Raw genomic sequence first — 17,598 nt, forward strand, 5'->3', positions numbered from 1 at the left:
GTGTGGTGTTTATCAGATGTTACAGTTTGCCTGAGGGGTGTCAATGTACAATGGTTGTAAAATGTCATGCTACTGTTTTGGATTGATGTATCTCCATGTTTTTCGGTTAAATAAAGAATTATAAAAAAAGAAATAAAGCTTATTATTATTATTATTATTATTATTATTATAGAACTTGAGTCTGGTCAGTAATTGAATATACAGTGCCTTGTGAAAGTATTCGGCCCCTTGAATTTTTCAAACTTTTCCCACATTTCAGGCTTCAAACATAAAGATAAAAATGTTAATGTTCTGGTGAAGAATCAACAAGTGGGACACAATTGTGAAGTTGAACGAAATTTATTGCTTATTTTAAACTTTTTTAAAAAATAATAAACTGAAAATTGGGTCGTGCAATATTATTCATCCCCTTTACTTTCAGTGCAGCAAACTCACTCCAGAAGTTCATTGAGGATCTCTGAATGATCCAATGTTGTCCTAAATGACTGATGATGATGAATATAATCCCCCTGTGTGTAATCAAGTCTCCGTATAAATGCACCTGCTCTGTGATAGTCTCAGTGTTCTGTTTAAAGCACAGAGAGCATCATGAAGACCAAGGAACACAACAGGCAGGTCCGTGATACTGTTGTGGAGACGTTTAAAGCCGGATTTGGTTAAAAAAGATTTCCAAAGCTTTAAACATCCCAAGAAGCACTGTGCAAGTGATAATATTGAAATGGAAGGAGTATCATACCACTGCAAATCTACCAAGACCCGGCCGTCCATCCAAACTTTCATCTCAAACAAGGAGAAGACTGATCAGAGATACAGCCAAGAGGCCCATGATCACTCTGGATGAACTGCAGAGATCTACAGCTGAGGTGGGAGAGTCTGTCCATGGGACAACAATCACTTGTACACTGCACAAATCTGGCCTTTATGGAAGAGTGGCAAGGAGAAAGCCATTTCTCAAAGATATCCATAACATTTTTTGTTTAAAGTTTGCCACAAGCCACCTGGGAGACACCAAACATGTGGAAGAAGGTGCTCTGGTCAGATGAAACCAAAATCAAACTATTTGGGCACAATACCAAACGATATGTTTGGCGTAAAAGCAACACAGCTCATCACATTGAACACACCATCCCCACTGTCAAACATGGTGGTGGCAGCATCATGGTTTGGCTGTGCTTTTCTTCAGCAGGGACAGGGAAGATAGTTAAAATTGATGGGAAGATGGATGGATCAAATACAGGACCATTCTTGAAGAAAACCTGTTGGAGTCTGCAAAAGACCTGAGACTGGGACAGAGATTTGTCTTCCAAGACAATGATCCCAAACATAAAGCAAAATCTACAATGGAATGTTTGACAAATAAACGTATCCAGGTGTTAGAATGGCCAAGTCACAGTCCAGACCTGAATCCAATCGAGAATCTATGGAAAGAGCTGAAAACTGCTGTTCACAAACGCTCTCCATCCAACCTCACTCAGCTCCAGCTGTTTACAAAGGAAGAATGGGCAAGAATTTCAGTCTCTCCATGTGCAAAACTGAGAGACACATACCGCAAGCGACTGCAGCTGTAATCGCAGCAAAAGAGGGCACTACAAAGTATTAACTTAAAGGGGACGAATAATATTGCACATCCCAATTTTCAGTTATTTATTTAAAAAGTTTAAAATAAGCAATAAATATCGTTCACCTTCACAATTGTGTCCACTTGTTGATTCTTGACCAAAACATTACATTTTTTATCTTTATGTTTGAAGCCAGAAATCTGGGAAAAGGTTGAAAAATTCAAGGGGGCCGAAAACTTTCGCAAGGCACTATAGCTGATTTGTGTACTTGGGTCCACATAAACAGCTGTCAGAAGAATTTTATTTTCTAATAGCTGTGTCTCTCTCTGATTCATTGAAGCAGCAATGCCATCTGCAATTAAACCTCCTTTTTGGGAAAGGCAAAACAACAAGTTCTTCCACTACTTTATGAAAATGCCGGGTGTAAAATCCTCAGTTTGTAATTTTTTAGTCACTGTAAATGGGTGATGAAGCAATTCCTTTAATTCTGCCACATGTGTCCGTTGACCTTCATTTAGTGTTACTTGACGGTCAGCTATGTCTATAAGACGGGTTTCAGCTCAATCATTAAATAAGTGCTGCACCATCGAGTGGCTTGATCGATAATTGTCCTTTTACCAGCACGCCTCTTCAAGATGGAATCGATTTTAGGGGTTCTGGCAGCAATAACCAATTTAACCACTTTTCAGAGTTCAAGCAGGTCCCTTTTGCAGACTATCTCTTATTGCCAGCTGCAGCGTGTGCACAACACAGCGCATGTGACAAATAGAAGAGAGATGTGAAGCAGCTACAACAAGATCATTCTAAAGGATCATTTTGCTGTTCTTCTGTAGTAATATCTGCTTATTGCTCAGTTACAGGATCAGGACTGTGGCTACATCTCACACATTGTGAAGCTGAAGTTTTCTTCTCGCTGCTGTTCACCGTCATTATTCTCATTAATATGTTTTTTCATTGTACTCCTCATGTTTGAAGCATTTTCAGTTACAATAGCAAGAACCTGTTCTAGCAGTTCTCAGAACAGTGCAGGCGTTCCTTCCCAGTGTGTTTTTACCATTATCTGTGCAGGAGGCGCTTCACTACTTATCCTGTACATAAAGCGCAGCACAGATTCATCTCAACTAAAAGCCCAGATCCTTTGATCAGGAACAGAACACACATTTATAGGACATTTCAAAACTTTCCCAAATTCTTATGGAAAAATATTCATCACACTCTGCATTGAACCGCTGTACCAAATGTATTATATATTTTAGGAGTCAGAGCTGGTCCATTTTATACCAAGTCCACAGCCCTGGTAGAAAGGGCAGCCTGGCGGGCAGTGGGAAGCGGAGAGGGCAGTGGAGAACACAGCGGGGAGGGCAATGGAGAGGGCTGTGGAGAACGCAGCAAAGAGCAGAAAGTGCGATAGAGAGGGCAATGAAGAATGCAGCAGGGAGGGCAGCAGGAAGTGGAACGTGCGACGGAGAGGGCAGTGGAGAACGCAGCGGGAAGGGCGACGGAGAGGGCAGTGGAGAACGCAGCGGGAAGGGCGACGGAGAGGGCAGTGGAGAACGCAGCGGGAAGGGCGACGGAGAGGGCAGTGGAGAACGCAGCGGGAAGGGCGACGGAGAGGGCAGCGGGAAGGGCGACGGAGAGGGCAGTGGGGAACGCAGCGGGAAGGGCGACGGAGAGGGCAGTGGGGAACGCAGCGGGAAGGGCGACGGAGAGGGCAGTGGGGAACGCAGCGGGAAGGGCGACGGAGAGGGCAGTGGAGAACGCAGCGGGAAGGGCGACGGAGAGGGCAGTGGAGAACGCAGCGGGAAGGGCGACGGAGAGGGCAGTGGAGAACGCAGCGGGGGGGGGGGGGCGACGGAGAGGGCAGTGGAGAACGCAGCGGGGGGGGGCGACGGAGAGGGCAGTGGAGAACGCAGCGGGGGGGGGGCGACGGAGAGGGCAGTGGAGAACGCAGCGGGGGGGGGCGACGGAGAGGGCAGTGGACAACGCAGCGGGAAGGGCGACGGAGAGGGCAGTGGACAACGCAGCGGGAAGGGCGACGGAGAGGGCAGTGGACAACGCAGCGGGAAGGGCGACGGAGAGGGCAGTGGACAACGCAGCGGGAAGGGCGACGGAGAGGGCAGTGGACAACGCAGCGGGAAGGGCGACGGAGAGGGCAGTGGACAACGCAGCGGGAAGGGCGACGGAGAGGGCAGTGGACAACGCAGCGGGAAGGGCGACGGAGAGGGCAGTGGACAACGCAGCGGGAAGGGCGACGGAGAGGGCAGTGGACAACGCAGCGGGAAGGGCGACGGAGAGGGCAGTGGACAACGCAGCGGGAAGGGCGACGGAGAGGGCAGTGGACAACGCAGCGGGAAGGGCGACGGAGAGGGCAGTGGACAACGCAGCGGGAAGGGCGACGGAGAAGGCAGTGGAAAACGCAGCGGGAAGGGCGACGGAGAAGGCAGTGGAAAACGCAGCGGGAAGGGCGACGGAGAGGGCAGTGGAAAACGCAGCGGGAAGGGCGACGGAGAGGGCAGTGGAAAACACAGCGGGAAGGGCGACGGAGAGGGCAGTGGAAAATGCAGCGGGAAGGGCGACGGAGAGGGCAGTGGAGAACGCAGCGGGAAGGGCGACGGAGAAGGCAGTGGAAAACGCAGCGGAAATGGCAACGGAGAAGGCAGTGGAGAACGCAGCGGGGAGCAACCATCTAGTGACTGTGACCAACATGTGTGCAGTTACACATACACAAATAAACTCATCAGGTGCTCCCCCTTCCCAGCACTGAATCCCCACTGCTGATGTCTTTAGTTACATCACCACTGCTGCCAATCTCTAAGTTCAGCAGCTCATACGGTCTACCTCAGCTGAGCTCAGTGATTGGCAGCAGCAGTGAAATGTGCCGTCTACCTCTGCTGAGCTCAGTGATTGGCTGCAGCGGTAAAGCATGCGGTTTACCTCTGCTGAGCTCAATGATTGGCTGCAGCGGTAAAGCATGCGGTTTACCTCTGCTGAGCTCAATGATTGGCTGCAGAGGTGAAGTGCGCAGTCTACCCCGGCTGAGCTCAACGATTGGCTGCAGCGGTGAAGCATGCTGTTTACCTTAGCTGAGCTCACTCAGGAGCAGTGGTGGAGAGCAAACACTGGACCTGGGGAGGGGGAGCCCTTGCTGCGTTTGTTATTTTGGAGTCCACCTCTCTATAGTGGAAGACCCCCTGGGTAAATGTTCCCTCACAGCCGCAGGGTGACTCCTGTGCTGCTCTGTACAGACTCTGCAGAACACAGGACCTAGTGCCCGGCCAGGACATCACTGTATGGACACAATTCACACAGATGCGGTAATTGCTCCCGCCGAGTATCGTCCATACACATCATGTGACTATGTAGCAATGTCCCCCGTTACACCGCGCCCCCTGCAGCACAGCCCCGGGGGAGGACGTGCCTTGTACGCACCTTCTTCTTGCCTTTCTGAATCCCCCATCCTCCCGGTAATTCCTCTCTCTCCCCGGTAATATCATAAGGAAAATCACGGGCCGGGTCCCGGGACCAGAACCACATCTTCTCACCGGGAGAGACACGTCACCGTGACGTGCCACACAGCTGGGCGGAGTTAGCCAGACACGTCACCAGGTGAGTCATGTGACTCCAGGAAACGTCACCAGTTTCGTCACGTGGTCGTACGGAAGAGAATGGATCATGTGACATAATTACGTCATTGCCAAAGACTTAAAGAGACAGTAAACCATTAACTTCTGCCATCCACTGTGTGGCCATACAACGCCATGGTGCGCAGCTGCTGCTAGTTAAATGCCATTTACCGTACTCCTAAATATGTGGCTGCATTTTACTTTCTGAACCGATTTTATGATATATTTTAGCCATTTTAAGGACCAAACTTGTTATGGTATTCCATAAAAATTGCAGATGTGATTGTCAGTGGCATGCAAAAGTCTGGGCACCCCTGGTCAACATTACTGTTATGGTGAACAATCAAGTTAAAGATGAAACGGTCTCTAAAAGGCCTAAAGTTAACAATGACACATTTCCTTTGTATTTTAGGCAAAAAAAATATTGTCATCTGTACATTTTAAAATTAAAAAAAGAGAGATATGGGCCGATGCAAAAGTTTTGGCACCTTGCATGGTTAGTACCTAGTAGTAGCAGCCCCTTTGGCAAGTATCACAGGTTGTAAACACTTTTTGTAGCAGCCAAGAGTCTTTCAATTCTTGTTTAATGGATTTTAATCCATTCTTCCTTGGAGACCTCTTCCAGTTCTGTGAGATTTCTGGCTTGTCTTCCAGTTCTGTGAGATTCCTGGCTAATCTTCCAGTTCAGTTAGATTCCTGGCTCCTCTTCCAGTTCTGTAGATTCCTGGCTCCTCTTCCAGTTCTGTGAGATTCCTGGCTCGTCTTCCAATTCTGTGAGATTCCTGGCTCGTCTTCTAGTTCTGTGAGATTCATGGCTCGTCATCCAGTTCTCTGAGATTCATGGCTCGTCTTCCAGTTCTGTGAGATTCATGGCTCGTCTTACAGTTCTGTGAGATTCATGGCTCGTCTTCCAGTTCTGTGAGATTCCTGGCTCGTCTTTCAGTTCTGTGAGATTCCTGGTTCATCTTCCAATTCTGTGAGATTCCTGGCTCGTCTTCCAGTTCTGTGAGATTCCTGGCTCCTCTTCCAATTCTGTGAGATTATTGGCTCGTTTTCCAGATCTGTGAGATTCGTGGCTCCTCTTCCAGTTCTGTGAGATTCCTGGCTCGTCTTCCAGTTCTGTGAGATTCCTGGCTCGCCTGCCAGTTCAATGAGATTCCTGGCTCGTCTTCCAGTTCAATGAGATTCCTGGCTCGACTTCCAGTTCTGTGAGATTCCTGGCTCGTCTTGCATGCTCTGCTCTTTTGATGTCTAGCTACAGATTTTCAATGATATTCAGATCAGCAGACTGTGAGGACCATTGTAAAACCTTCAGCTGGTGTATTTTGAGGTCGTCTATTGTGGATTTTGACATGGGTTTAGGGTCATTATCCATTTGTAGAAGCCATTCTCTTTTCTCCTCTTTTCAATTTCAGCTTTTTTACAGCTGGTGTTATGTTTGCATCAAGAATTTGTTGATTTTTCATTGAATCCATTCTTCCCTCTACCTGTGAAATGTTCCCCATGCCATTGGCTGCAACACAACTGCAAAGGATGACTTATCCACTCTCATACTTAATGGTTGGTGATATTTTCTTTTCCTGAATTTTTTTGCCCTTTTTCTCCACACATACCTTTGATCATTGTGGCCAAAGAGTTCCAGTTTTAACCTCATCGGTCCGCAGGGCTTGTTTCCAAAATGCATTAGGCTCCTTTAGATGTTCTTTTAGAGACTTCTGACACTGAATTTTATGGTGAGGATGCAGGAGAGGTTTTCTTTGGTGAATCTTCCATGAAGGCCGTATTTGTGCAGGTGTCTCTCAACAGAAGAACAATGTACCACAACTCCAGAGTCTGCTAAATCTTCCTGAAGGTCTTTTGCAGTCATGCAGGGGTTCTGATTTTCATCTCTAGCAATCCTACGAGGAGCGCTCACAGAAATTTTGCTTGGTCTTCCAGACCTTATTTTGATCTCCACTGTTCCTGGTAACTGCCATTTCTTAATTACATTTTGAACTGAGAAAAGAGGAACTTGAAAGCGCTTTGCTATCTTGCTATCTTCTTATAGTCTTCTCCTGCTTTGTGGGCCTCCACCACTGTCATTTTCGGAATCTTTAATTTTATGCATTTTAGAGATCATTTCATCTTCAACTTGCTTAACTGTTCACAATAATAGTAATTTTGACCAGTGGTGCCCAAACTTTTACATGTCACTGTACATCTGTCCTATATTTTGGAATGGTAAATCAATGGCTCCGCATCCCGCAATGCCTGTTGATGTCATTGGTCTATCAGAAGGGGCAGGAAGTGCTGCCAAAGGAGGACATTATAGTATATAGGAAGCACAGAGGGGGATATTACACTGCATGGGGGCCACAGAGGAGAACATTATACTGAATGGGGGCTACAGAGGGGAAATTATTCTGTATGGGGGCCACAGAGGAAGACATTACACTGAATGGGGACTACAGAGGGGACATTACACTGTATGAGGGCCACAGAGGAGTACATTACACTGAATGGGGACTACAGAGGGGACATGATACTGTATGGGGGCCACGTAGGAGGACATTATCCTGAATGGGGGCCACAGAGGAGGAGATTACACTGTAAGCGGCTACAGAGGGGACATGATACTGTAGGGTGGCTACAGAGGAGAACATTATACTGAATGGGGGCTACAGAGGGGACATGATACTGCATGAGGGCCATAGAGGAGGACATTACACTATATGGGTGCTACACAGGGGACATGATACTGTATGGGGGCCACAGAGGACGACATTACAGTGTATGGGGGCAATCGAGTGGATATGATACTGTATGGGGGCCACAGAGGAGGACATTACACTGAATGGAGACTACAAAGGGGACATGATACTGTATGGGGGCTACAAAGGAAGACATTACAGTGTATGGGGGCTACAATGGGGACATGATACTGCATGGGGGCCACAGAGGAGGACATTACACTATATGGGTGCTACAGAGGGAACATGATACTGTATGGGGCCCACAGAGGAGGACATTACACTTAATGGAGACTACAAAGGGGACATGATACTGTATGGGGGCTACAGAGGGGACATGATACTGCATGAGGGCCATAGAGGAGGACATTACACTATATGGGTGCTACAGAGGGGACATGATACTGTATGGGGGCAACAGAGGAAGACATTACAGTGTATGGGGGCAATCGAGTGGATATGATACTGTATGGGGGCCACAGAGGAGGACATTACACTGAATGGAGACTACAAAGGGGACATGATACTGTATGGGGGCTACAAAGGAAGACATTACAGTGTAAGGGGGCTACAATGGGGACATGATACTGCATGGGGGCCACAGAGGAGGACATTACACTATATGGGTGCTACAGAGGGAATATGATACTGTATGGGGGCCACAAAGGAGGACATTACACTGTATGGGGGCTACTGAGTGGACATGATTCTGTTATACTTTATGGGGGCCACACAGGGGGACATTAAATAGTATGTGAAAAAAGGGCCATTGAACTGCTTGGTGCCAGAGAAGGGGACATAATACTATATGGGGGCTAGAATAGAGGACACTATACTGCTTGGGGGCCACAGGTGGAGGGCATTATACTGTATGAGGGGCTACAGAGGAGGACATTATACTGTCTGGCGGTCACAAATGAGGGATACTATACTGTATGGGGCCATAATGTGGGACATTATACTGTTTGGGGGACACAGAATGGGAAATTATATTGTGTATGGACTATAGGGTGAGACATTCTAATGTATGGAGGCCATTATATTTTATTAAGGCCACAGAAGGGGACAATATACTCCATGAAGGCCATAGACGGTGTTGTTATGCTATATACGGGCCACACAGGGGAAGTGTATTGTTATATGGGGGGCATTATATTGTATGTGAGTAAGAAAGGGGTGAATTATTACTATATTGGGGCCAGAATGAAGGACATTATCATTGTATGTGGGCCAGAATGGCAGGTATTGTTACTGTACAGGGGTAAATTAAGGGACAATATTAGAATATAGGGTCACAAGGGGGATATTATTAATGTCCTCCATTGTGGCTCCATACATTAACAATTCACAAAGGGCAATTTATTATTATACGGGGCCACAAAAGCTATAAAGAGGGATATTATTACAGTAATATTCTATATTAGTGGTTACTGTCGGAGGAGCAAAAGTGATACTGTGGAGGACACCAGGGCGACGCTATGCATCCAGAGCTCGGTGCTGGCATCGGCACAGCTCCATTCATTGTGTAGCGGCCGCTGCTCAGTCCTACAGAACAGCTTCTGTGATGTGGCTGGAATAACCTCTTTAATGTCTAGGCCATGAAGCTGATGGACAGTGCTTGCATAGACCAAATTATCGCTGACTAATGGCTTCGGATTGTCGGAATGTGCAGATAATTTAGGATGATGATGCCGGTGAGGGCACATTCTTGCGTTCTGGAAAAGCTTGTTTGTTTGGTATGTGAGGATATATTTGGTGATGCTTTTTAAAGGGAACCTGTCAGTTTGAAAAAGCAGCTCAATCTATGATGTACATGTTATAGAGAAGGAAGAACTGATCAGAGTAATATGGGGTAGAGATTCTATATAAGTCATATTTCAGTCAAGGGGGTGGTCCTAATGAGTGATTGACAGCTATTTCTGTACATCAAGACGGTGGTCCTCATGAGTGATTGACAGCTATTTCTTTTCTCACCAACCTATATATCAATCTCCTCCTGATGAAACCGGCAGTGCAGTAAAACGCGCGTCGAGGTGGGAGTGGCACATTCTGCAGTACTGCACAGGACTTACACGATTTGCCAATGGCCACAGATATTTAGATGGCTACATTTATGAAATACTTATGCTGAATGGGCAGATGCAATATTTAGGGGCAGTAGACTTCATATACTTAGCACCCTGTTAATGGTGGATACATTTTTCCATGTAACTATATGTATAGGTTGGTACCAATATTTAATAAACTGTTTTTTATAAATGTGATATACCTACTGTATACTGATATATGTGATCACCACTGGCCAGCTTTATCACATAGTTAACCTGTTGTAGCATTTGCAAGTATTGTGCCACCCTCTGTGGTGCGGCTTTACATCCCTCCCAATATCCCAATATATGTTATCCTATGTATAATGAAATTTTATTGTTTGCACTAGCACTTTGTGTAAATAAATTTCAATTTTGAATTTCATAATTTGTGATTCCTGAATTTTTATAGATTATAACTATATATCAATCTGTTCACATTTTCCTATATCACATGCTGCCCATTGATTGCGCAGTATTTCGTACATGACTCGTTCTTTGTAAACTATCTTTCAACAGTGGACCAAGATACCGTTTACTGACTCGGAGGAGCGGATCTGGACGGTCACTGAGTCTTCACTACTATCACCAGAGGTGGCAGCAGGTACACATGCTGGTAAGTGTCCGTCTGGAGGCAGTCCCGGGGGATCCTGATACCTCAGCAGCTGGGGTCACAGGACGGAGACCTGGAACTGGGACAGATGAAGCAGAGTCAGGTGTGGTGGTAACAGGTAAGCAGTAGGTGTTTGCAGGAACGGGAGGTAGACAGATGGATACAGCAGGAACACCGGCACTACTAGATGGAAGTAGAGACAGAGTCATAACAAATATGGAGTGCGGGATAGTACAGGTACCTGACAACTAGCATTGCATAGGCAGGCTAGGCTACGGAAACATGTTGAACAGGCGCCCCTGAATTGGGGAAGGTACCTTAAGTACTCAGTACCTGCAAGGGTCATAGGAGGAACATCCGGGTAAGGTGGTGCTGGCCCTTTAAAAAAGGGGGAGCGTGGCTGTGTCCTAGTGCACATGCGTGGACCTCGGGACCCAGACGCCAGAGCAGGAAACAACAGAGGAGGAGGCCGGAGGAGGCCGGAGTAGGCCATCGGCACTTCAGCGCAGGGGTGCTGACGGGAGTGCCGGGGAGACTTGGAGGCTGTGGGACCGGGTAGGAGGCACGGGAACCGGAGCGGTGAGAAGGTTGTGACATCGGCGCTCCCAGGATGGTAGCACCAATAGCGTGATACTGGCCCTTGTAATAAGTAATGCTTTTAGATGTTCTGGAAGGTCTGAGTTACCATTTATTGACTTTTTTGTCTTTTGCTTGTACTTGTACAGTAATTTTGTTTCTGTTTCACTTTATATTTTTGCAATTTTATATATTGCTTTTGTACTTATATGACCAAAGGACTGTTTTCAATACTGGGTTGACCAAGCAAACTATAACCCCTTATGACTGAGAATCGCAATTAGGTTTGAAACGCGTCAGTATTCGGAGGCATAATTACAACCTATGTATTCTTTTTTAATGCATTTGGAATACAAGTGAGTTAATGTTTTTTTTATTTTCTTTAGCTGCTGGTGGAACCAATTCTTATTACATTGCCAAATTTCAACAATACGGGTGTACTATTGCTAGCAATGAGCACTCAGCGCACCTTGTGCCCTTGGTTGAACTTCCCTCAATTGTAAATGTATCTTCAGGACCCAGCTACTGTATTTAGCATAATAATAGAGGTAACGAGACCACTACCCCCTCCAAAGCATGTGGACTTGTACATTATAATGAGCTTGGTCCTTTTATTCCTCCCAATACTGACACGTTTCAAGCCTAATTGTGATCCTTAGTCACAAAATGTTATATTTAGCATAGTCAAACCAGGTGAACAAGTATATCGAAAACAGCCCTTTGGTCGTATAAGTATATATAGCTTACACTGATGGCCATGAGCAAAAGCAATATATAAAATTACAAAAATATAAAGAGAAATACAACCAAAATGAGTTGCGCAGGGGCACTTTTCTGTCTGTATCCGCTGCTCATATAATATACAGAAGTCATTATTACACTATTCACAGTATCTATGATTGGGCAACTACCTACAAAATGTGATGTTTGCCGTACTGGGAGCTGTGCGAAACTGGCCTGAAAAACAAACACTGCTAAAAAAAAACCAGTGAGGGGATGTAGCTCAGTGGTAGAGCGCACGCTTCGCATGTGTGAGGCCCCGGGTTCAATCCCCGGCATCTCCACTTTTATTTTATAGATACTTGGCAAATGAGAATTGATGTTGATAAATGTAAAGTAATGCACCTAGGACGGAGTAATCCTATAGCTGCGTATACATTAAATGGAAGTAAACTCGGGACTACAGAACAGGAGAAGGACTTGGGTATTCTCATTACAAATAAGCGAAGCAGCAGCTCTCAATGTCAAGCAGCAGCTGCTAAAGCAAACAAGATTCTAGGGTGTATAAAAAGAGAGATTAGATCCCGTGATCCCAACGTATTGTTACCCCTCTATAAATCACATCTACAATATCTAGTTTTGGGCTCCACATTTTAAAAAAGGATATTAAGAAGTTATATATATATATATATATATATATATATATATATTATAAGATATATCGTCGGGGTCACGTTGTTAGTGACGCACATCCAGCACCATTAGCGATATTGCAGCGTGTGACACCAAGGAGCGAGACGATCAACGATCGCAAACACGTCAAAAATTGTTGATCATTGACACGTCGCTCCTTTTCAGAATATCATTGGTGGTGCATGCCGCTGGTTGTTCGGCGTTCCTGCAGCATCACACATTGCTACGTGTGACACCGCAGGAACGACGAACATCTCCTTACCTGCGTCCACCGGCAATGAGGAAGGTAGGAGGTGGGTGGCATGTTCCGGCCGCTCATCTCCGCCCCTCCTCTGCTATTGGGTGGCCGCTTAGTGACGTCGCGGAGACGTTGCTATGACGCCGAACGCGCATCCCCCTTGAAGGAGGGATTGTTCGGCGGTCACAGCGACGTCACTGAAAAGGTATGTGCATGTGACGCTGCCGTAGCGATAATGTTCGCTACGGCAGCGATCACCAAATGTCGCGCAAATGACGGGGGCGGGTGCTATCGCTAGCGATGTCGCAGCGTGTAAAGCACCTTTTAGATTTAATTCAGAGGCGGTAACTAGATTATAACAAGGAATGGAGGCCTCCAAGATGATGATAGGTTGGAAAAGTTGAGCTTGTTTAGCTTAGAAAAAAAAACTTCTTTACACTGCCTTGTGAAAGTATTCGTCCCCCTTGAATTTTTCAACCTTTTCCCACATTTCAGGCTTCAAACATAAAGATAATAAATGTTAATGTTATGGTGAAGAATCAACAACAAGTGGGACACAATTGTGAAGGAGAACGATATTTATTGCTTATTTTAAACTTTTGTAAAAAATAAAAAACTGAAAACTGGGGCTGCAATATTATTTGGCCCCTTTACTTTCAGTGCAGCACTAGGCGTTTTTGAGCGGCGTTTTTCCCCTTTTTCCGATTGCGTTTTTGTTTGTTTTTCGGGTGCGTTTTTGGGCTCAAAACTGCATGACTTTGCTTCCCCAGCAAAGACTATGACTTTTCATTTTTGCTGTCCACACACAACTTTTTTAGCTGCGTTTTTGAGCTAAAAAAAAATGGACATGTTAATTCTTTCCTGCATTTTACAGATTTTTTTCACCCATGCAATGCATTGGGAAAACGCAGCAAAGCGCAGTGATCAAAAACGCACCGAAACGCCTTTTTTTGCGTTTTTGATGCGTCAAAAAAACGCTGTGTGCGCACATAGCCTAAATGCAGCTGCTCTGTGATAGTCTCAGTGTTCTGTTTAAAGCACAGAGAGCATCATGAAAACCAAGGAACACAACAGGCAGGTCCGTGATACTGTTGTGGAGACGTTTAAAGCCGGATTTGGTTACAAAAAAAATTCCAAAACTTTAAACATGCCAAGGATCATTGTGCAAGCGATCATATTGCAATGGAAGGAGTATCATACCACTGCAAATCTACCAAGACCCGGCCATCCATCCAAACTTTCATCTCAAACAAGGAGAAGACTGATCAGAGATACAGCCACGAGGCCCATGATCACTCTGGATGAACTGCAGAGATCTACAGCTGAGGTGGGAGAGTCTGTCCATAGGACAAAAATCAGTCGTACACTGCACAAATCTGGCCTTTACGGAAGAGTGGCAAGAAGAAAGCCATTTCTCAAAGATATCCATAAAAAGTGTTGTTTAAAGTTTGCCACAAGCAACTAGGGAGACACACCAAACATGTGGAAGAAGAGGCTCTGGTCAGATGAAACCAAAATCAAACATTTTGGGCACAATGCCAAACGATATGTTTGGCGTAAAACCAACAGAGCTCATCCCCCTGAACACACCATCCCCACTGTCAAACATGGTGGTGGCAGCATCATGGTTTGGCCTGCTTTTCTTCAACAGAGACAGGGAAGATGGTTAAAATTGATGGGAAGATGGATGGAGCCAAATACAGGACCATTCTTGAAGAAAACCTCTTGGAGTCTGCAAAAGACCTGATTTGTCTTCCAACAATTCAATGATCCTAAACATAAAGCAAAATCTACAATGGAATGGTTCACAAATAAACGTATCCAGGTGTTAGAATGGCCAAGTCACAGTCCAGACCTGAATCCAATTGAGAATCTGTGGAAAGAGCTGAAAACTGCTGTTCACAAACGCTCTCCATCCAACCTCACTCAGCTCCAGCTGTTTACAAAGGAAGAATGGGCAAGAATTTCAGTCTCTTGATGTGCAAAACTGGTAGACACATACCCCAAGCGACTGCAGCTGTAATCGCAGCAAAAGGTGGCGCTATAAAGTATTAACTTAAAGGGAATGAATAATATTGCACGCCCCAATTTTCAGTTTTTTATTTTTTACAAAAATTTAAAATAAGCAATAAATATCGTTCAACTTCACAATTCTGTCCGACTTGTTGTTGATTCTTCACCATTAATTTAAATTTTTTATCTTTATGTTTGAAGCCTGAAATGTGGGTAAAAGTTGAAAAATTCAAGGGGGCCAAATACTTTCGCAAGGCACTGTATATAATATGTATAAATACATGTGTGGTCAATAAAAAGGACTGGCACGTGACATTACTTCCAAAGAAAACACCAAGGACCAGGGTGCATACACTGCGAGTGGAAGAAAAGCGATTCCGGCAGCTAAATAGGAAAGGGTTCTTTACAGTTAAAGCAGTCAGACTGTGGAATGCCGACCACAAGAGGTAGTAATGGCTGACACTAACAGCTTTTAAAAAAGGGCTGGATGATTTCCTCAGTACACAACATTGTTGGTTATAAGTGACTTAGGGTGGCTTTACATGCTGCGATATCCGGCCCGATATCGCTAGCATGCGACCCACCCCTATCGTTTGTGCGAAACGGGCATATCGCTGCCCGTCGCGCACAAAATCCGGCACCCCTGTCACACATACTTACCTGCATAGCGACGTCGCTGTGACCGGCGTACCACCTCCTTTCGAAGGGGGCGATCCGTTCGGCGTCACAGCGACGTCACTAAGCGACCACCTAATGAAAGCGGAGGTGGCGGAGATGAGCGGGACGTAACATCCCGCCCACCTCCTTCCTTCCGCATTGTGGCGGAGGCAGGTAAGGAGATGATCCTCGTTCCTATGGGGGTCACACACAGCGATGTGCACTGCCGCAGGCACGAGGAACAACTTCGCCCCAGCGTCAGCAGAGATAACTGGCAGCGGACCCCCATGTCAACGAGGAGCGATTTTTGGACGTTTTTGCAACGATCCAAAATCGCTCCTAGGAGTCACACGCTACGACATCGCTACAGCGGCCGGATGTGCGTCACAAAATCCGTGACCCCAACGAGATCGCTGTAGCGAAATCGTAGCGTGTAAAGCCCGCTTTAGTGACAAAATATATAATTGGTGGAGGAAGGTTGAACTAGATGGACCGTGGTCTTTTTTCAATCAATGTAACTATGACCTAAATTGAAGCTCATATTCCCCAATGCAAAATCAGTACCAGTGCCTCCATCTGTCATATTCTGTTAATATCGGTGTTCTCTTATGTGAACATCTACAGAAACCCAGTGATACAAATACAATATACATATACAAAAACGCTGGACATGATCTCATTAAAGACAACATAAAAATACTAACACCTATGGAAGTGGAAATGTTGCGGGCGGAGGAGGGGACGCTGTGCTCACCCACTGCTCGGTTCCGGCTGCTGCTGCTTGGTGGTGGCTCGAGCGGTGGGCCGGATCCCGGGGACTTGAGCGGTGTTCCCCGCCCGTGAGTGAAAGGGGGTGGTTTGGGTTTAGGGATATTGTCCGTGACGCCACCCACGGTTGTGGTGAGATTGGTGACACCACCGCTGCTCTGGACGGGAATCCCGGGAGCGATGACAGGGAGCAGCTTGGATGTTGGTTCTCCCCTCCGTGGGTAGGGGGTTGGTTGTCCCGGGGCCCGTGAGGGAGGTAGGGATGTATGGCAGGCGGGTTACGGGGCCTGGTGAGGTGCAGGGTCGCGGGGGCAGCGCTGTGCCGCACGGCACGGTGGTACTCACTCAGCCAATGATGAATGCAAAGTCATTTGTCAAACAAACGGCTGGATGGACGGGTCCCACAGACGGCTGCGGTGTTTCTCCTCCCGGCAGGTTGATGGTGACTGCCTTTCCTTGCACCTGTGTTGTGTTACGGTTCCAATGGCTTCCCACCGGTAACCTGCTCCCCAGCTTGGATGGAGGCTGAGGGAGCCCCTTTTGCCCGCAGGCTCTGGCCCTGGGAACTGTAGCCTTGGCGGTGACTGTGTTTCCCTCTACGGTTTGAGTGGTTGCCTTCAATCGGGTCTTGACTGCTGGGAAACCCCGGAGGTTCCCTTCGCTAACGGATTTGACAAATTTAACGGTGACTCCTAGCCTTGTCGGGGTCCGTAAGCCCTGCCGGATGGTGCTGGCTTCTCTTTACTCTTCGATCCGGTACCGCCGGGCCACCGTCCGTCCACGGTCCATACGGTTTGCTCCAATTAGCCTCTCCTGCAGACGGTCACCACCGTCTGCCAACCTTGCTGTTCCGTCCGGGCCACACACCCGGACCGCCTTCAGACTGCTCTTCTACCACTTTACTTCCTCTCACTTCAACACTCTAATCTGAACTCCCTCCTTTTCCCGCCTCCAGGACTGTGAACTCCTCGGTGGGCGGGACCAACCGCCTGGCCCACCCCCTGGTGTGGACATCAGCCCCTGGAGGAAGGCAACAAGGATTTTCTGTTTGGCTTCGGTGTGCCTAACCGGGGTGTGGGGTGTGTTGGTGTAGTTCTGTGACGACCTGGCTTGTCCAGGGCGCCACAGAAACATAACATAGGAATAAAAGGTCACTGAAACATGTAATGATGATAGAAAAACAGTATAAAACTGTACATTGTAATAAAATATTTTTTGCTATGACATCTGTAAAATGAAAAAATAGGGGCAAAATTTGCTTCCCAATATTTACTGTAAATGTAGATATAATTGTGCAATAGTGTATGAAAGTACAGCAATGA

At 46.5% G+C, this 17,598-nt stretch overlaps 1 protein-coding gene and 1 non-coding gene across 2 annotated transcripts in view; one reads left to right on the forward strand and one right to left on the reverse strand.

Moving 5' to 3' along the window:
• The window catches only part of LOC142254341 (N-terminal kinase-like protein), a 32,540-nt gene extending 27,376 nt beyond the window's left edge, over positions 1-5,164 (reverse strand). Inside the window, exon 1 of the mRNA XM_075325386.1 lies at positions 4,989-5,164. Coding sequence (XP_075181501.1) covers positions 4,989-5,093 — 105 coding nt within the window. The 5' untranslated portion in view covers positions 5,094-5,164. The remainder of the gene's footprint in view (positions 1-4,988) is intronic.
• A 7,015-nt stretch (positions 5,165-12,179) lies between these two features.
• TRNAA-CGC (transfer RNA alanine (anticodon CGC)) lies at positions 12,180-12,251 on the forward strand. Its single transcript has one exon. It is a non-coding gene; the product is annotated as a tRNA-Ala (tRNA).
• Positions 12,252-17,598: the final 5,347 nt, after the last annotated feature.

The sequence above is a fragment of the Anomaloglossus baeobatrachus genome, chromosome 10 (genome assembly GCF_048569485.1).
Source record: "Anomaloglossus baeobatrachus isolate aAnoBae1 chromosome 10, aAnoBae1.hap1, whole genome shotgun sequence".
In the NCBI taxonomy this organism is placed as follows: domain Eukaryota; kingdom Metazoa; phylum Chordata; class Amphibia; order Anura; family Aromobatidae; genus Anomaloglossus; species Anomaloglossus baeobatrachus.